This window comes from Bufo bufo, chromosome 7, assembly GCF_905171765.1.
Source record: "Bufo bufo chromosome 7, aBufBuf1.1, whole genome shotgun sequence".
In the NCBI taxonomy this organism is placed as follows: Eukaryota; Metazoa; Chordata; class Amphibia; order Anura; family Bufonidae; genus Bufo; species Bufo bufo.
Genome location: NC_053395.1, coordinates 29,890,303 through 29,910,823, shown reverse-complemented (window position 1 = coordinate 29,910,823; position 20,521 = coordinate 29,890,303). Strand labels below are relative to the sequence as shown.

Genomic DNA, 20,521 nt, shown 5'->3' with positions numbered 1-20,521 from the left:
CCCGAATTTTGAGAGAGAAAAATAAATTTAAAAAAATGGCATTTTACTAAGTGACTTTCAGCTACAGAACAAGGGAAATGACAAACTAATGACATTTTGATTTTTATAAATAAAGTTTTTAAAACATCATGGTGTATGAGGAGTGCTGTTATTTGGGGGGGGGGGGGGGGGGGGGGGAGAAGACACAGACGCCAAAGTCATTAACAAAATACACTGTTTATTAAGAGGTGAATTACAACAGTATAAATGGCATCCATCTGATAAATGCAAGAGATGACGCCTGCCGCAGCCGACTCAGCAGGACCTGTACATTCAGAATATAGGAAAACCGAAATTACAAGACAAGCGCAGGATCCAAGGCCTCATGCACACGACCGTATGTATTTTGCGATCCGCAAAAAATACGGATGACGTCCGTGTGCATTCCGTTTTTTGCCGGCCCCTACTAGAACAGCACTATCCTTGTCCGTAATGCGGCCAAATAATAGGACACGTTCTATTTTTTCTTTCCCGAAACGCACACGGAGTACCTTTTGTTTTTTAAACGGACCGGACACGGAATGAAAATACGTTCGTTTGCATGAGGCCTAAAGCTGGTCATACACATCAGATCTATGTCAGCCCGACTCGCCCCAGACTGCTAATGATGTAAAGGATCAGGCAGGCTGGAGTTCAACTGCCTGATCCTTTTTGTGCCGGGGGAGATCAGTCTTGCAGACCTGTGTACGGGAGGATGGGGAGAAGACCTGCCAGGACCTGGGATAAGGGACTGTGTGGTTGCTCTGCCTTTCCTACAGTTTTTTTTTTTTTTTATAAATGTCCCCCTTGAGTAGGTATTCCCATATGGACACTTATGTATATCCACAGGTATTGCCATAAATGTCAGTTAGGAGTGGGCCCCGCACTTATCTCAAGAACAGGGCCCCATTTAGCGCTGCTGATAAGGCCTCATGCACACGACCGTATTTTTTTGCGGTCCGCAAAACGGGGTTCCGTTTTACCGTGATCCGTGACCGTTTTTTCGTCCGTGGGTCTTCCTTGATTTTTGGAGGATCCACAGACATGAAAAAAAAAGTCGTTTTGGTGTCCGCCTGGCCGTGCGGAGCCAAACGGATCCGTCCTGAATTACAATGCAAGTCAACGTTGACACAATATGGTGCCATTTCAAACGGATCTGTCCCCATTGACTTTCAATGTAAAGTCTGGAGTCCCTTTTATACCATCAGATCGGAGTTTTCTCCAATCCGATGGTATATTTTAACTTGAAGCGTCCCCATCACCATGGGAACGCCTCTATGTTAGAATATACTGTCGGATATGAGTTAGATCGTGAAACCTCATTTCCGACAGTATATTCTAACACAGAGGCGTTCCCATGGTGATGGGGACGCTTCTAGTTAGAATATACTACGAACTGTGTACATGACTGCCCCCTGCTGCCTAGCAGCATCCGATCTCTTACAGGGGGCCGTGATCAGCACAATTAACCCCTCAGGTGCCGCACCTGAAGGGGTTAATTGTACTATCATATCCCCCTGTAAGAGATCAGGGCTGCCAGGCAGCAGGGGGCAGACCCCCCCCCCCCTCCCCAGTTTGAATATCATTGGTGGCCAGTGCGGCCCCCCCCCCCCCCCCCTCCTCCCTCTATTGTAATAATTCGTTGGTGGCACAGTGTGCCCCCCCCCTTCCTCCCTCTATTGTAATAATTCGTTGGTGGCACAGTGTGCCCCCCCCCCCCTTCCTCCCTCTATTGTAATAAATCGTTGGTGGCACAGTGTGCCCCCCCCCCTCCCTCTATAGCATTAACAACATTGGTGGCCAGTGTTTTATTTCTCTCCTGCTTACTAAGGTGGACACACATGCTCATTTCCACCCTTCAACTGCCACTAACTGCAGCAGACAGGACATGCCCCCTAAGCTGCCTAGCAGAATAATTGGAGCAATACATGGATCTATGTGAGGTACAGGACTCCTTGATAGAGATTGTCAAGTACTATATGAAGTCTAATTTTCATTTTTTTTTTTACATTAATCATGGCATAATCCCTTTAATGATGGAGAACTGACACTCCCCTTGCATACCCTTAAAAGGAACGCACTGTGATGCCTTGTACAGGGCCTGAGGGGGTGGAGCATGACACACGTATACTCATTGAAGCCCCTTGTCATGTTTCACCCCCTAACAACCCGCGACAATACAATACACAGAATACATCCCCTCCCCCGAATGTTTCTTTTAAAGGGATGTTCCAAGTGGTGGATGGGGCGGGTGCAAGCGCATGTTGTTTAAAAGCGGAGGTGATCAGAAGGCAATAGAACAGGTAACAGAATCAGCAGGGTATGACCGAGAGCCAAAATCCACACAAACAATACAGTGGGTTTAATAGGGCGGCTCAGGACATGGCACTATTTCCAAGCACACTGACTGCCACCCGTCTGTACGTCTAGAAAAGCAGCACTGCTTTACATCATCTCAATATGAGAACTAAAAAGTCATGATTTTAAATATGTTAGAAGTGGGTGTTTAATTGAATAGTCATGGTCACACTGCAAAAAATAAAAAATTCTAAGTAGGTTTTAAATTCCACCCCAATTTCTTCTGATAAACCGCTCTAATTGCGCTGGATAGACATAGTGAAATGGTAAAGATCTGCCTACCTGCAGTCACCACTAGAGGGAGCTTGCAGCATACATGATTGAACTCAATAACACAGTATGTAGTACGCTGCCCCTAGTGGTGGCTACAGGTAAACCACATCATATTTCACTCTATAGCTATCTATGCAGGGGATTTGTTTCTCTGTATCAGAGACAGGTATGTAAAGAAATGAATCAGCCCATAATTAAGGTGGAGATGAACTCCGCTCAGGCGTGACCAGTAAGCACTTATATCAGCCCTGCATGTCGCACTCAAAGGGGTTTCGGGGAAACTAATGTTTGATGGAGTCCTCACACTGTAGAGCTGCTTGTCTCCTGGGTCACCCTGCTAATTCTGTCATTGTAACTTAATAGAAAGTGACACTAGATTTGCCTCCTGGTGGGTTCAGGACTCTGTTGTGACACCTTGGCCGGGGACCGAGATGTGGTTCATGTGCTGCAAGACCTGGGTCTGGCACCGCAACTTTTTCTTCTTTGGCAACTGGTATTTTTTCTTCTGGTGTTGGGACAGGAGTTGGTGGCGGTGGTGGTGGATCCACTTTCACTGCAGGGACAAGGAAATACAACTCATTTAGGGACATAAAAACTAAAAATAATTCTTAAAAGGTTATAGGTCACAGGGGGGCAGACAACTTTAAAGTTACAGAGACACTAATTTTAAAGGGATAGACCTGTATATCTCTATGGCAACCCTTTGTGTAGTCTGGAAGGACCTGTATGTCTCCATGGTAACAGACTACAAACAAACTGCATGTAGTCTGATCTTGCAGTCTTACTCCATTCTATCTGCCCCTACGTCTTACCAACATATCTTAGGTATGTAAGCAAGGAGCCGATAGATGGCGGTGTAAGGTATAACTGTATTCTGTAACATGTAGGTCTGCATAAGAGCTGAGCTGTACACAAAACATTGCAGGAAATTTTTCAGTAAGACTATTCGCAAACTTGTTTCGTTTTTCTTTTAAGATGTGTTGCAGAAAATAACAACATTGTTTGCAACAGTGGACCTACCCTTTAAATTCTAAATTTGAGGGTGTGACTACTCCCATTAAACAGCCATCCCCTCAGCAGCACTGATCGGGGAGGGGGGGGGGGGGGCGGCGGCGTTTTAACCACATGCATTGACCTAGTTTTTCAGGTTGTATGTGGATTTTTCGACTTCACGGGGAGCGGTCTGAGCTTCTGTCACCAGACAGGTGGGAAATGCTTTTTTTGGGGTTGTATGTGGATTTTTAGACTGTTTTGCCTTCCCTTGTTGCTGCTGCAGCAGTGCGGTGGATGCCATTCTACGGCCGTGTCTATATTCTGCTATTACACACAGGGTCTAAAATAGCGCAGGCTGGAGAGGAGGCAGTATAAAAATAATGACGGCGCAGCAGGAGTCTGACTACAGGACATGCTAGGAGTTGTAGTTTCACCATTGCTAGAAGACTTCATGCGATACATCGATGGATTTTTCTTTTCTTCTGCAGATCCTATAATGATCTGGTCAATGTGATCCTTACACAAAGGTCATTGCTATGGTCAGTGTGAAAACCCTGCACATCTTGTACCATGTATTAAAGGGATTGTGCCAGAATAGGAAGGAGGGGGGGTCAACTTAACCAGACCTGTAAAGGGCAGCTTACTTGCTGTCTCCTTCTCCTCCAGGCCTGCAATGCTCCCTCTCTGTAAACATGTGGTTTGACATCACCTCCAGTCAACACTGGCCGTGGTGGTGACCAGCATCCCTTACTTCATGTCAAACGGTCACATGATGCCAGAGGATCTGGTCACCGCCACGTCATACTGGATGTCTGCTGCGAGGGAGCCCAGAGGAGCAGGTAAGTAAGCTTCCCTTTACAAGTCTGGCTAAGTAAGGGTTTGGGGGTGCCACCCCTCCCAATTCTTGCACAACCCCTTTAAAAGGGAACCCGTCATCAACTTTATGGTGCCCATACTAACGGCAGCATAAAGAAGAGACAGGAGAGTAGATTTCAGCGATCTGTCATTTAAAAATAAATGGTTGACAAGAACCAACATCACAACCATTGCAGACTGGGGCCTGGGAAAGTCACGGCCACCTGAGAAGAGTCCTGGTTAGTCATGAATTCCTGCTGATGACTGACCGTCTTCTACCTAGTTTTCTCCCTTTCTCTCTAGGAGAGAACTGCCAATCATCAGCAGATGGGTGAGGAGAGCAGGAGATTATGAATAACCAGGACTCTTCTCAGGTAGATGTGACTCTTTAAGGCCTGGGCTGCAATGATTATGATGCTGGTTCTCGGCAACCACTTACTTTTAGCTCATGAAATCAGCATTTCTGTCACTATTTTATGCTGCCCTCAGTGGGATCAGCATAAAGTTGATGACAGGTTCCCTTTTAAGGCATCTATACGACTGCTTTCCTTGCAGGAACAGCGCCACTCTTGTCCAGTCTATGCCTGGTATTACAGCTCGGCGCCATTTAAGCGTACACTGCAGGTACTTACCTGGTGTTGGGTTATTTTTAACTTCCAGTTTTAATGAGATGTTATCCTGCAAAACAGAAGAGAAAGTGATAATCTCGTACGCGATATAAACAATGGTGGTAGACACCCACCCGATATTCACTACATGCGGACGTGCTGCACAGTAGGAGATACCTTAGGTTTATTAGGATGTGCCTTAGGGCTTGACGGCAGCTTGGCATCACCAAAAATATCACTGCCTTTTCCTCCGGGGGTTTTTTGCCGTACGGGCGATTTTACAGGCTCCGGGTCCTGGAAGATGCTTGTCTTTCCACCTATGGGAAGAAGCAAAGCGCAGGTCAGTACAGTGATCCAGCTGGCCTTGAAGAATTTCAATCAGTCCCATAGAAGGAAACGGACCGTGGTCAGGAATTCAACACAGGATTTGGGAATCTCGGTTCTTGTGATCGGCAGGGGTCAGGTGTTAAATCTGGTTACCGACGCAGCCACATTAAGGCCCCATTCACACGACTGTATTTTTGGTCCACATCCGATCCACAGTTTTTTTTGCGGATTGCATATGGACCCATTCATTTCAGTGGGGCCGCGGAAAAGGCGGACAGCGCACCGTGTGCTGTCCACAGTCCGCGTTTCATCCATGATGATGTCCGTGTGTTTGTTTTTTGTCACCCGTGTTCCACGGACCCCGCTCAGCTGAAAATTCATTTCAAAATCATCTCCTATTAGGGGTCAGTGAAAAACTGACCAAACATGGACGCAACACAGATGCCATCTGTATTTTGTCCGTGATTTTCACGGACCCATAGACTTCAATGGGCGTCTTTGGTCTGCATCACGGACCAAAGTAGCTCATGTCTCCGTGATTTTTTTTTTTACTGACTCACGGTCATTAAAAAAATAAAAAATAAAATACTAATATATGAATAAACACATTACAATCAATGGGTTTGTGTGCTGAACAAGGCCTAGGTCTGCCCTTGGGACAGTCAGGCCCCCTCCATACTCAGACCGTGCGAATAGCCGCCGATGATAAAGTCCTGCGTTCATTCCTGCTGCTGGAGGATTTATGTGTGCAGAATACAGACCACGACCTGCTGGAGGTCCGGGTGGGAGACCTTCTACCTCACACGCCGCAGGCCGTAAATCTGCCGGCTCCTTACAGCTCCCATGATATTTGCACATCTGGCCAGTTCCTGGATGTGTTTGCATTACACCCAAACCCTCCTCCTCCTCCTCCCCCGACAGGAGGCCAAAACGCAGGGAACAGCGAGGCAATCACAGCTCTGCACAGAACGACATAAGATGTGCTGCAGCAGCCTGATACATGTTTGTGTAGCCAGCCTCTCCCACACCCAGGGGGGATTATCCACACATCTGGACGGACTTAGAAGACGTCTTCCCCAATCAAGAAGGAGCCTTGGAGTATCTCGGTAGCTGACAAGACCCAGCTCCACCAGTGCCAGCTCAGCACAGTCCCCAGTCCTCCCATCGCCTCTCACTGGGTGATTGCCCAAACATCTCCCCTACGTCAGGCAGTGCTCAAGAAAATACACCTAAGATGAGCTCATGATATAAACTATGTAAAGCGTCCACCCATAAACATCAGGTTTTCTAACATTATGATCTGCTGATAAATTTCTTTATAGCAGTCACAGATCTGATACAGAGCTCCAATAATAAAATCCCGGCTGCCACCACTAGAGGGAGCTAAGACCCAATCAGTATGCAGCAAGCTCTTCAATTTCTAGCAGCCACTAGAGGGAGCTGATCAACTATGCTTCAATTTCACTCCCAGTTCTACTGTGCTCTCACCCCACCCCTGACTATAGGATAAGTGGTGCCAGACATGCATAATAGCCGCTAATCTTCCCTCCTCCACACAAACTAACAGGGATTCCTGGAACTATTAGGACATATCCAAGAAGGATATCCAAGTACAAAGAGAATTCTGTTTCTACTTACAGCTTTGTTGGAGTTGAAGCTTTAGTTATATATAAAACAAAAACCCTCCTCAAGTTCCCAGGCAGACTAGTCCTGTCCTGTCCGAGGCCATCAGCGGCTCGTCATCTGTAAATAGCAGCCTCATCCGGCCGGCCTCCATGTAGTGTGAAAGGAGGCAAATATTCATTGTACAAAAAGCACCTGGTGATTATAGGAGTGAAACCTGATACCCTGCAAACATGGCGGCGAGCCAGCGCCGGGAACACAGTCACAATCTGCCACCTTCAAGGCACAAGAGTTCCCCTAGAAGGAGCCCTGTGTGCAGCTCCTGAGCAACAACCCTCCATAATACATCAGAGACCTTCTATCCTCAATTGTAGATGCCCTCACCGATCACCAGTGTACTTCTGTACTCACTGCCAAAATCTACAGTAAGTGTTTGAGATTCAGCCTGTAGTACACTCCAGAGCTGTACTCGCCATTCTGCTGGTGGGGTCGCTGTGTACATACATTACTTATCTTGTACTGATCCAGAGTTACATCCTGTATTATACTCCAGAGCTGCACTCCCCGTTCTGCTGGTAAGTAATGTATGTACACAGTGACTCCACTAGCAGAATAGTAAATTCAGCTCTGGAGTATAATACAGGACATAACTCAGGATCAGTACAGGATAAGTAATGTAATGTATGTACACAATGACTCCACCAGCAGAATAGTGAGTGCAGCTCTGGAGTATAATACAGGATGTAACTCAGGATCAATACAGGATAAGTAATGTATGTACACAGTGACTCCACCAGCAGAATAGTGAGTGCAGCTCTGGAGTATAATACAGGATAAGTAATGTATGTACACAGTGACTGCACCAGCAGAATAGTGATTGCAGCTCTGGAGTATAAGACAGGATGTAACTCAGGATCAGTAATGCAATGTTGCTCATCTTTTCATTGTATACACAGAAGATGATGGAAGGGACTTTACACTTTTGGAATCCGGTGTATATAATGCAGTGTGTGACCATACAGACACTTACCCGGGGGGTTGGACCTCTTTGGTAAGTTTTCTGGCTCTGAAGGTCCTTCAAAAATGTTAGAGGACATTTTGTTCTGCCGTCTTGGTGCAGCACCTTCATCGGCATTACCAAATATGCAGCTTGATCCTCCACCCGGCGGCTTCAAAACCCTACAAAACAGAGAAGGAGAGGTCACCAATGATAAACCCCTAGATGAGCCATCAATGCAGGTAATAACTAACTATATAAGGGCACCTCTCTGTGACGGTCACACGTTACTGCCACTTTCAAATATATTCTATGTTTCAGTTGTTTGCTGTCAGTGAATGGAAACATCCTCGTCTTAAGTTCTGGCCCGCGCAGGTACAAGGCTTTAGAAGTGAATATTTTCATCTTCGTAGATTTCCATTCACAGACAGCAAGCAGATCCTGCCGTTAAAAAAAATGTATCGAGAGCAAAAGTTACCGGAAACAATGTACTGAAACTCTACAATGCCGCAGCACAGTTCGGGGCCATCTACTGCCCTCTGTTATCAGCCATTTCGGTCTACATGGGGGGGACGCTGCAGTGGTCCCCATACATTTATATTATACATAGGGGTTTTCTAAGGAGAAGGTGCAGTGACGGTAGTAACTACGTGAGGGCTGCTGCTGACAGGAGGAGGGGTGGAGGCGGCACTAGATAAGCCTGGCTCACGTAGTGCCTGCGGAGTGATGTGCTGGCAGTCGTGTCACCGTGTACAAGGACCTCCTGATATTAAAAGCAGACGCTGATAGGCCGTGGGGGGGAGGGGGAATGCAGACACTATGCAAACATCCAGCGGACCAAGTCCACTACGTGCAACCGCCACCTCCTGTACAGAAATCCAAAACCATCCCAAAAGAAAGGATGCAATCTACCGCGTGCATTAGAATTTTCTGATCAGATTGGAACATGTCCCTTTAACAGCTCCTTAAAGGGGTTGTCCAGGATTAGAAAAACATGAATCCTTTCTCCCCCCCCAAAAAAAAAGTTTAGTAACGTCTCCTGTACTTGCTACAGACCGGCTCAGGTTACAGCTCGCAGCACAACTGATCTCTACGAGGGTATAGTCCCAGGCAGAGAGGTCTGCGACTGTCCCATTCATGTCAATAGGGCTTGCAGGAAGCCATGCTTCTGTGGCCAAAACAAGGCCACGCTGAAAAACGGAACTGATCAGAATCTGCCGCAACAGCTCGCTGGTGACTGCAAATTCATGTCACGGAGTCTGAGCCTTTACCTACAGGTGCCACAGACTGTATGCAGCTATCAGCCGGACACCCTCTGTATACATGCACACTCGGCTCCTTGGATGGGAATGCATTGATTTCAGTCTCCAATAACCCCCCCCCCCCATCTGACAACAAACATGCCCAATCTGGCTTCTTAGGGACCACATTTTTCATGGTTTTGCCGGAGAATTTTTTTTTGTGAAAGAACAATTGATGTAAACAGATCCTGAAGGTCCATCCTACCCTGTAGTAAACCACAGCTAGAACATGGAGATGAAGAATCCTCAGAATTTCAGCTATTTACACAGGAAATGGCTCTAACTTTTCCCAGCTGCGGCAGCGGAGGTGATGGGGCCCGCGTCCAGGCCATGAAGAGGTTTTATACCCATACCCACTACAGACCAGTGGTCTTCAACCTGTGGCTCTCCAGCAGTTGGGAGTTGTAGTTTCACCACCGCTTGAGGGCCATGAGTTGAAGACCACTGGTCTATTGTAATGTCCCTACCCGCTTCTCTGGCGGGGGAGCTTTGTCGTATACAGCACCGCCGACATCCAGTTTCCATGGGAACCAGGCCGGGCCTCCGTGCACAGGAGCGCCGGCGCGATGACATCACTGGTCACCTGACTCATGGCTTCGCATTTGACTAGAAGTGCGGCCTATTTAGTCAGGCAACTGCTAACCTGTGAATTGGTCTTCATACCACACCACGGCTTCATCTGGTATTCTGACTTTGGTTTTGATTCCTGGACTACGTCTTGCCTGCTGTTAACAGTTCTGACAGTTCTTCCTGTTTCTGACCCGGTCTGGTATCGTATCCGTTTTGTCTCTGGTTATTGGACTCCGTGACCTGGTATCTAATGTCATGTCCTGCATTTGATCTTGGCTTGCCTGACTTGTGTTTGGTTACTTTTGGTTGCTAGTTCCCCTTGATTAGGCCCCAGCACTAAGTTAAGTCAGGGACTGCCGCCAAGTTGTGGCCCGCTATTTAGAGTGAAGATAGTAGTTTAGGGCTGCACGGTTCCCTCTCCTACATAACATCCATAGATATTTACAGCTATAGTCTATGGAGCTGGCACACATGTAAAGCTTTAGGTCTACATACAGAAACTCCATGTACACAGGGCCTGTATGGTGCCACACGCAGGGTGATGTGTGATAGCAACATAAAGTCTCACCTTGAGCAGTGGAACTTCTTCTGTCGCTTCTTATAACAGACTGAAGCCCCCCTATGGCCCGTTAAGAGTAACCACATGTATATGGCTAGACCTCCTGACGAATTTATGAGGTTCCTGCTTAAGCCTCCATCGCTCAGTACATGCAAGAACAGTGAAGAATATTCAAGGTAAAGTGCAGGATTATAGGATTAAGCCCATTGCTTCTCGTAAAGGAAGTAAACCAGACTCACGTGAGGTCTTCAGAGTGGGTTTCCCTCAAGATTACCTTGAACTTCATGGCCAAACATGCAGTTATACAGCAACAGTATGAGCTGAGGGCCATCCAGAACAGGTTCCTCTCAAGCCTAGACAACAGCGGAGAAGGAATGCGGCACCCTGTTTGTCACTCTTCAGGACCAATTACACTGGTGGTCTCCACCACCTGGCTCTCCAGCTGCTGCAAAACATGCTGAGGGTTGTAGCTTTGCAACACCTGGGAGGCACAGGTTGGAGACTACCGTGTTACACCTCATAGATATAGCCTGACCCATACGGTCCACAGGAATATTCAAAAGGTGGGCTCCAGGTTTCTGTACACGAAGTTGGTTGAAATGAGCAGAATGGGCGCCTGTAAGGTCTGTATTAGATCACGGGGACTGTACACATGGCAGTGAGGGAAATAATCGGTACCATGGGCCGAAGCCCTCAAGATCTGCTCTCAAGACCCAAATCAATGAAGCCCATGTCCAAAAAAAAATAATTTATCTCAATGAAGTCCTCGTGTTAATTATGATAAAAAGATTATGCCGACTGAAGCATGAGTCACCAGTATTTAATCTCAGAGATTTCTTGTACATGCCATTCCAATTGAGAAAGCCAGCCTCTAAGAGAAGACACAACAGGTCCAGTTACTCTGACTTACTCCTAAGGATAAACCATGACCCGGATGAACGAGAACCTTCATGGACATAATTCACAAAAGGCCGGAGACCCCCATTAACCCTGAACAAGGCCAAACCTAGAGAATCAATAGTACTCTATGGTTAACCAGTGGTCAGAGGTTACGTTAATTGACCTTTTCTTTTGTACGAGGCCTTGTCTGGCCTCCGCCTTCCATTTGGGCTAATGACGGAGGAATTCCCCAAAGTGACATCTCCTTAAAAGCCTCTAAGACAAATCAATAGAGAAATCTGCCATTAAAGGCGACAGACACTTGTGGTCCCTGAGGAAAGTCTTCACTTAGAAAGTGTCAATCCTATAGACTCCACACTACCCCCAAATGTGCAAAAATTCCAAAATGTGTGCACATAGGAGATAAGAGGAGCTGTGGCATAAATAGTAAGCCCGTGTGATGGCAGAGAACTCCGCTTCTTTACAATGAGGAGCCTGTTCAGCAGAAGACACATGATGCTTCCCCCTCGCCCCTCCCGTCCTTCATAGGAAACAGGAAAAACCTAAAAGTCGCCGTCGTCCATTGTCTCATCTACGGCTCTTCTGTTGACTCAACAACCTAGGAAATGGAAGTCCTAAGCGAAGCCGATGTCTCCTAATGGGAGCCTGACAGATGATGGGTCCCAACTGGGCGGCTCCCCGCGCTTGTCCCAGGGACACCTTTGTGGCCGTTCAGAGCGATGAACTTTAATCCTTTAGGCAAATTAGATAAAGAGTGCTACGAGGGCGTTCCCACTCCTAGCAAGTGCTCCAGGTCTCTCTAGCAAGACCTTCTCAACACTTCTCCTAGGCCGCGATTAAAGGGGTTCTCCAGGGTTAGAACAGCACCTCCCCTGTCCATGTGTTGTGTCTGGTATTGCAGGTCTGCTCCATTGGGGTCAGAAGCCAAGCTGCAATACCGTGCACGACCTGTGAACAACGGAGGTGCTGTTTTTGGAGGAAAGCAGCAGTGTTTTTCTGATCTGGCCAACAGCGGCCACCTTTCCGGACATCACCGCTCTCCTCACTAAATTCTCACGGAGCGTGTACTGCGCATACGCAGCTTCTTTTCGCCCGGCACAGGCGCAAAGGGACCTGTGCACAAGTGCCGTACGTAACAGAAAAACAGTTTTTCCAGGATTTTAATATTGATGACCCATCCTCAGGAAAACCCCTTTACAAGGTTTGGTCAGAGAATAGCTGCTTGCACTTTCTGTAGGAGAGACGCACAGGGGACAAGGCCAATGGGCTGCTTGTAAGCCGAATATTACACCCATATTATATACGTGCCGCCAACTAGTTTACAAGACTTCTAAAAGGGGCATCTGCTGACCGCAAACAATTCTGCCGGTGGTGAGACGGATGTGAGTTTGGTGAGGAATTTGTCACAGCAGATCCCGCTGGATGCTCCTCTATGGGGTGCCACCTCGAAGAGGTCGTGATACAACCCTTTAAAGAGGAGCTGCCACCTCCCCCTGCAACTACTTGCATTCCCAATGTAATAAAAATTCTGAAGCATCTATTCTGGTGACTATGTTGTGCGGCTCCTCGATTATTCCTACTAGAAATTTATGACTGAACTCCAAAGGTCCAGCTGGGTGTTGGGGGGGGGGTGTCCCTGCACAGTCTAACGTTAGACTTCCAGAGTCTGCAGACTGCAACTCATTCATAAACTTCTAGTAGGAATAACAGAGGAGTGACACAAAATAATTGCTATTACACGGGGAATGTAAGAAGTTACTAAAACAGGCATGTCAGGAGAGGCGACAGCTCCTCTTTAGAGGGTTCTATCTACCTCTTCAATGAACACAATGGACGCATTCTTCAGGAACCCAAGTGTAAAAGTCTTCATCGTGCGGGCTTCTTGACTTTTTTAATTAACAGTTGGCACAACCCGTCGTTAGCAAATCCGTGCCAAAAGCCATATTTCAATTTCTCACCAGCCGATGCATAGAGGGGCTAGAAGAGAAAGAAGATGGAGGGGATGAGGAGGAAGAAGGGCCACGTTTGATTAGAAATCCCCTTTAAATAAGGGCTGGAGGTTATAAATCTATCCAGCTACGTGCACTTTCCTCCAAGTCTTTAGCCACGACAAATCTTATGTGGCTTTGGAGATTTCCTGCACTACAACCCTCAATTTCTCCCATTAATACAATCAGTAGTTCCCTGTTCTGCAGGGCTGAGATAGTTAAATGCAGGGGGGTGGACGTGCAAGAGACGAGAGCTCATCGATCACATGGTGCTTAACCGCAAAATGCAAAAATGAAGCTGGAAACAGAACTGACGTCAACTTAAATGTGGACTGAGGCCTTAAGAAACCGTAATCTGGCCTCATGCTCGAGTGTTGACTCCCGTTGTGCCCAAGATTGCAGTGATAAGGGGTACGTGGAAATGGGCAAAATAACTGCACTCATCCGGCCTGATCAATGCCTGCATTAAAATCCAGCCAGATACATTTTTGGCCACTTTTCTAGTGCAGCGACACACAGTGCCACTAAACAGATTTGGCTTGGAGCCGCTCCTAGGGGTGTTATCTATGTGGTCCCCTGGTATCCCCATATAGGGATCTAGACTTGGCAGCAGGGGTCACCAGGAGTGGTCATCATTCACTGACGGGGTCAAGACACGCTGGCATGCAGCAGCAAAAGGGGACAAGCCGAGGTCAAGACGGGCAGAGTTCATGCAGTACGGTAATCAGGAAAAAGATCAGGACAGGCGGCACAAGATCTACATGGTTAACAAGCACAGGTCAGAGCACACCGAATGAAAAACCCTCACAGGAACTAGGCAAGTTAGGAACCATATTGCTCAGGCACCTACCCCAGGAAACGCTGCCATAGGTTGGGGGAGTGTGGAAGCTGGCCCTTCAAGAGCCTATAGGAACACATAAGCAAGAGGAAATAAATGAGGACTGCCGCAAGGACACGAACCACCGTGCAGCGGAATTGAGAGTACTCCAGTGGCCGTGACTGCCAGGGGAGGAGTGATGTCGCCGGATACGGCCCGCCAGCATTACAGTATGTAAACGAGCAGCTACTTAGTAACAGTCCCTCAGTCCTCCAGGACCCCGGCTATTTTATGTCCCTTGGAAGGTGAGGCTTGAGGGTTTATTGAGGTTTTTATCACCTTGGTGGCACTAATAGTGCTCCACGATGCGCTAAAGCTGCAACCAAAACTGTCCAGTGGGGGGGCTCCAAATAAACCATGAACAGCAGTGTGAACATCGCCTAAAGGTCAGGCTACCATCAAAAATGGCCACTCTAGGCAAGGGTGAAAAAACCCAACAGTCTGCAGAGAAGAGTACCAATTCCTGTCCTGCAAGTCGCCCCACCCCAGCTGAGAGGTCACCACATCTTCCCAAGCGTGAAAAGCGTTAACACGGCAGCAGGTGAAGCCATTGTTCTGTCAGACACATGTTTGATTTACAAGTCTGATGAGGGCATCACCGCAATTAAGCATCACAACGCCACAGCCCACAGTGTGGCGAATGATGGACATGGAACGGGTCTTGATCTGCATCTGAGGGGGGTCCATTCATTTTGTTTCACAAAAACAGAAGTAGTCTTCCACCCCAGAGACAAGGTAGAAGTCCACCTCAATGTCTGTAGAGCACCTGTGTTTTATTTATTTTTTAGGTGGACGCTGTGTCTGTGCCCAAAAAGTTGAGTTGTAGAAGTTGGCTCAGATATGTTCTCCACCAACAATTGGGTGACCTAATGCAGGGTCAGCCTAGTTTAATACTTTTTTGGTATCAGGCGATCTTCCCATCATCACGATGGACAAAGGAGGACAGGGGTAGACCACAGTTCCCCGATCTGTGGCTCTTCAGCTATAAACTACAACGTCCTGAGAATTTCAGGCTTCACATAATGGGGGTTGAAGTGTTGTGGCAGATGGGAGAGTCATAGGTAAGTAATATTAAATGTGATGCTAGACATCTAGGACGTGAAGGACCCAAACCGCAATTACTAGCACAAGATGGATTCCCCCCGTCCCCCCCGCCAAAAAAATAAAATAAATATGGCCTTGTTGCCGATAGGAACAATATCTCAAATTGTACTATTGGAAAAAGAAAAGCAGAAAAATGATTGGTTACTATGGGTAACACTGAAAGATTTCCTGCTAGACTCTAGGTCTTTGAGGAACCACCACCACCTTTGGGGTCTTACTTCACTGGAGACGAGGATCCGACCAGAGCAACAAAAAAAAAAACGTCAATGCAGAAGTACATGTTGGAGCTCGAATCGCATTTCTGTGCACGCGCCAGGGTCGTAAATTCTGACCTCACCACAGGCCTAATGTCCCGAACACTTCTGGGTATGATGTCCTATTTATCAATGTAGACACCGTAACGCAAGGAGCCGCACCTTCAGGAGGTTGTGGTTACGCCCATCCCCGTGAAAATGATGACTCCCAAACACTGTCACCATGACACACCTGATGACACGGCTCTCAAACCACTCAGGGGTGTGCAACTCGAAAACAATGTATGGTGTGAGCATGTATGTAGTGAGCGTACTAATGTATGAAGGGTGTTAGTCGGTGTAAGGAGACTTATAGGCCATACGTGCTCCTCTGGAATTCGAGGAAGAAAGGGATGCAAATGAGCTCTTAACAAGCTCCTCCTCTAATGCCACCAGATGTAAAAAAGCTATTCTATAAGTCAATGTTCGAATAAGCCTTATAATATAATAAGCCTTGAGACATGACCTGGATATTAAATAAGCCAGCATCTCATCTGCAGACAGCTGATGAGGTGCTGGCTTATTTAATATATGAATCATGTCTCAAGGTCTATTTAAAGGGCTGAACATTGACTTATAGGATAGCTGCCTTACATCTGGTGGCATTAGAGGAAGAGCTTGTTAAGAGCTCATTTGCATCCCCTTCTTTCTGGAAGTGTGTGCATGTAAATATCAAGTGTGATTACACGTACATGTGTGTCCCTGCATGAACCAAGCATGTAGATGCACCGATTTCCGGTCGATGTTCTATTTCTGATGCAGGGACACTGTATGGGGGTATTATTTAAAAAAAATATTCTTTATTTATGGTGGTATTATTTAAAAAATAAAAATCTTTATTTATGGCAGTATTATTTTTTTAATATTCTTTATTCGTGGCGGTATTATTTTTGCAATATCTTGGGCTCTGGGTGAAAATATCATATATAGGTTACCCTGACTCAAAGAACCAGAGAGGGCCAATACATCTCTGCCTCCCATAGAAAACTGACAATGTGGCCCAGGTTGTCCGAGCTCTAGATACCAGGTATAGGTCATCGTCGATACCTAGGGTCTGGCCAACCCCTTTAAAGCGATCCCATACACATAAGGTAGATGCTTCCCAACGATACCCTGGACGTCTGGCTGGAATTCAACATCAAGGCAGTAGAAAGACCACCGAACCCACCAGGATCCACAAACATGTATCTGTTGGGATAGCTTCTGCCTCATCATTAGGACTCATGCACACGAGTGTTGGAAGTTTTGCGGTCCGCAAATTGTGGTTCTTCAAAAAAACGGATACCGGCCGTGTGTCTTCCCCTTTTTGCAGAACGGAACAGCCGGCCCCTAATAGTCTGTAATGCGGACAATAATAAGACATGTTCTATTTTGTTTTGCGGAACGGTCATTTCCGTTTTTTGGGCCCCATTTAAGTGAATGGTTCCGTATACGGGCCGCAAACAAAACAGAATGAAAACAGGAAAAAAAAAATATATAAATACAGGCAGACTTTGCACATGGCAATCTTTAGGGGGCGCTCTCTCCGTGATAGCATGATATACATTACCCTCTTTACACCGACACAAAGCCCACTTAGCTTACATTTTACAAGACGTCTCCTGTAAATACCGGCGTGAAGTAATGGGCTTTGGATTACCGCTCTCGGAATCATCATTCATCCTGATAATTTAACATGAAAGATTTCTACATTCCTGCAAACGAGGACCCTCCAAGAGCGCTACGTGTGAGGGTTTACCCCGGTGAAGTGTGCGAGGGGCACATAGACGACACACTATATAAACACTGATGGATGGCCGGGTGTCTACTTCTCTTATACACACAAACCTGACGAGATGATGGGTGACGAAGCCTGGAAAGAGGTGAACAAACTTAGGGCTCTTGCACACGAAGGTTATGCAACCGCAATTTACGGTCCCCAATGCACGAGCAACGTCCGTGCGGCGCCGGGACGGATCGAGACCCATTCAACTTGAATGCGTCCATGATCCGTCCGCACCGCAAAAAAAGTAGAACAAGTTCTATTTTTTTTTGCGGTGCGGGGGCACTCCGCAGTGCTTCCGTGGGGTTCCGATCCGTGCTTCTGTTCCGCATCTCCATGATTGCAGACGCATTCAAGTGAATGGGTCCGCATCCATGATGCAGAGTGCACACGGGCCATTGCCCGTGTATTGCGGACCCGCCGTATGCGAGCCGCACTACGGCCACATAACGTTTGTGTGCAAGAGACACAACCAGACACGCACAGTCCTGATAGTCAGCGCTACAACTAAGAGGGGTCTTCGGAGATTAGTCAGTCTCCCAAAGGCCATAAAATTACCACGAAATCAAGACAGGACCTCGAAAGATGTAGTCCCCATCATCAGCGCTACAACGGCCCAGGACAAGGAAACTAAGAGGTGGTCTTCGGAGATTAGACAGTCTCCACAGGACCATAAAATTGAGAAACAGGACCTGAGCTCAGGGGTCTGAAGAAATATTATAGGAAAAAACTAAAGCTAAAATGCAGCATTTTTTTTAAAACAAAAACTACGTATGAAACAGACCATTATCTAAGCTGATGCACCAGGAAACGGTCTAGAAAGTGCCTGGTCTGAATGGCGTCTTAGGCTGGCCATACACTTTATTTAGCTGCCAGTCATCCCGTACCATCCCCCTATACACTCACATGGTGGTGAGCCGCTGTCAAACACCTCTGATGGCGGCTTATCTCCTTCCAGAACAAAAAGATCAGACATATTGAAACCCAACTGCCCGATCCTTCATTCTCATGACAGCTACCACCAAGGGAGAATCAGAACACCCCCATACACACTAGGTGGTCGTCCAATCCTCCCGAAATCAGCAGGGTCACCTATTGTGTATGGCCACCTCCACTTGGCAAGGTGAACGCCCATGGACCGGAGAAGCTCGGCTATGCCTGATATATTCCCCAGGGCACACACCGATCCTTACCCCGTGCTCCCGGCTGTGCCACACAATGCCGATAATTACGGAGGGCGTCAGATATTCATGGCGAGTAGTTCACGGCTACCCTCTGTGTAGCAGACCGGCGGCGAGGAGCGACCTGCACATGTTCAGACACTGCCAAAAACGACGCGGAGTAAGAATGCATTCCTGGAGGCTTTGAGCAGTTACCTGCTACTCCCAGCACGCCCTGACAGCTGTAGGACCCAGACCCCTCACCGGGCAAACACAGGCTGAGTGGAATGGTTTAGGACTTGGTCTTGCGGGGTCTATAGCTCATTTTGCCCACGTTAAAGGCTGAGGACCTCGACGGGGAATCCAAGTCCACTCACAGCGCCCCTCCTTTTCACAGGCAGAGTCTGGTACTGTAGCCAGCAAGCCCCTTGTATACAGGACTGAGCTGCAATACTCGCAGAGGCCCATTCTCAACAGTGGCGCCATTTCTGGAAGAAGGCAGCCATATTTGTCCATTCTCACAGAATGTGAACTGGACCTCAACCTGCGTCACAGGACAGACCCCGCCGACTGGGTCCAATGGGGTCTTGTCGTCGCGTCCCACACCATTTTACTGCGCTAATTTGTTCCAGCATGCGGGATAGAAACTGCGACCGAGGCTGTAAGACAGAAGAGAGCAGGACCTTACCATTAGGCGATTGCATGATAAGCAATTGTCCAATGTCAGGTCACGGCATGTAAAAGGTAGCTACCATAATTCTAATCATAACATTAGGAAACTGCTCCTAGTGCAACTCCCTATTTAAAGAAACAGGAAAGAAAAAGCGCTGGCTGGCAGCAGCGTACGGGCGCAGGTTCAGCGTTGGCTTTCTCGCCACATGCAGACAAAAGAGGACAGACAACTGCTTACAATGCAATCCCTCTCACAGAGCAGACAGGTGGATGACTACAGACGAATCATTACAGGACAAGCGCCAATTTCCTATGCATGCGATTATCTTTTTGACATTTTAACGAGCGGCACAATGGGCGTGAAAACGAGAAACGAGACAATGGCATCAAGAGCTGGCGGGCGTCCCCCATCGTCACACACCTTGCGCAGAACAAAAGCCTGGGCCAAGCCGCAGCATCTCCTCCTCCTCCGGGGACAATAGTCTGCACATGGCAGGCGACTAGGCTTAACCCTTCACGGGCTGCCATGCGAATGTCGGGACCTGCTGGGAGTTGTAGTTGTCTGCACCATAAACTGCGATGATGGGACACACCCATCATCGCAACACAATAAGCAATGATTAAAATGTCAGATTTTTTAGTTTTATTTTTTTGAAAAATGTAATCAATTAAAAATTAAAATTAATAGCTATTTTACAGCCACATGGATTTCTTATTAAAAAAAATATCGCTCAGGCACAAGATCTGACCGATCGGTGGCGGAAGATTGTATCGGATCTGCCCCAAAATGATCTGCGGTCGCTACAATCTGCTACGGGTGGAAATGTACATCTCCATATGGCAAACAATATTGCAAAAATCTTCAGTTTTTCCCCTTATCTTTGTGTCTATGACTCCAGGTCCACCCTTCCTGCCCTTTGCATGCAGCCCTGCGGTAACGCCTGCAAATACCGCAGTTAAAAGGCTGTCACCTAAGCCTCCCCCCCACAAGCAGGACATAACGAGTCCCCAGCACCGTCTCACCTAGAACTGGGCTTGTTAGCGGTTTCCAGGCCATGGAACGTGTTGGTAGAAGTCATGTCTGCGCCTGTCTGCCGGCGGAGCGCCCGGTCACCGAGATAGCAGCTAGAACCGACTGCTCACAACAGAGTGGCAGCCCAGGGCAGAGCGGGCTGCTCGGTGATTGGCCAACCTAACGGTCTTTCAACGCCGTAACCCAATCAGCGGACAGTCCCTCCCCCCCCAAAGGGTGCCGCCCTTCACTTCCTCGCTGCTTACTGGTC

General features: G+C 47.5%; 1 protein-coding gene across 1 annotated transcript; it reads right to left on the bottom strand.

Annotated features, from left to right (window-relative positions):
• Nucleotides 1-2,104: 2,104 nt before the first annotated feature.
• On the bottom strand, nucleotides 2,105-20,402 carry JPT2 (Jupiter microtubule associated homolog 2). The gene is made up of 5 exons (XM_040440208.1): nucleotides 20,262-20,402; nucleotides 8,086-8,234; nucleotides 5,283-5,422; nucleotides 5,130-5,175; nucleotides 2,105-3,202 (listed from the first exon to the last, which is right to left on the bottom strand). The coding sequence occupies exons 1-5, from the start codon at nucleotides 20,315-20,317 to the stop codon at nucleotides 3,006-3,008; spliced, it is 588 nt and encodes a 195-aa protein (XP_040296142.1). The 5' UTR covers nucleotides 20,318-20,402; the 3' UTR covers nucleotides 2,105-3,005.
• Nucleotides 20,403-20,521: the final 119 nt, after the last annotated feature.

What these genes read in the sequence shown, in the direction of transcription:
- JPT2 (XM_040440208.1), bottom strand. Translation starts at nt 20,317, where the DNA reads ATGACTTCTACCAACACGTTCCATGGCCTGGAAACCGCTAACAAGCCC. An exon ending in AAAGAGGTCCAACCCCCCGG is followed by an intron (nt 5,423 to 8,085) that starts GTAAGTGTCTGT and finishes TTCTTCCCATAG; the next exon opens with GTGGAAAGACAAGCATCTTC. An exon ending in CACATCCTAATAAACCTAAG is followed by an intron (nt 5,176 to 5,282) that starts GTATCTCCTACT and finishes TCTGTTTTGCAG; the next exon opens with GATAACATCTCATTAAAACT.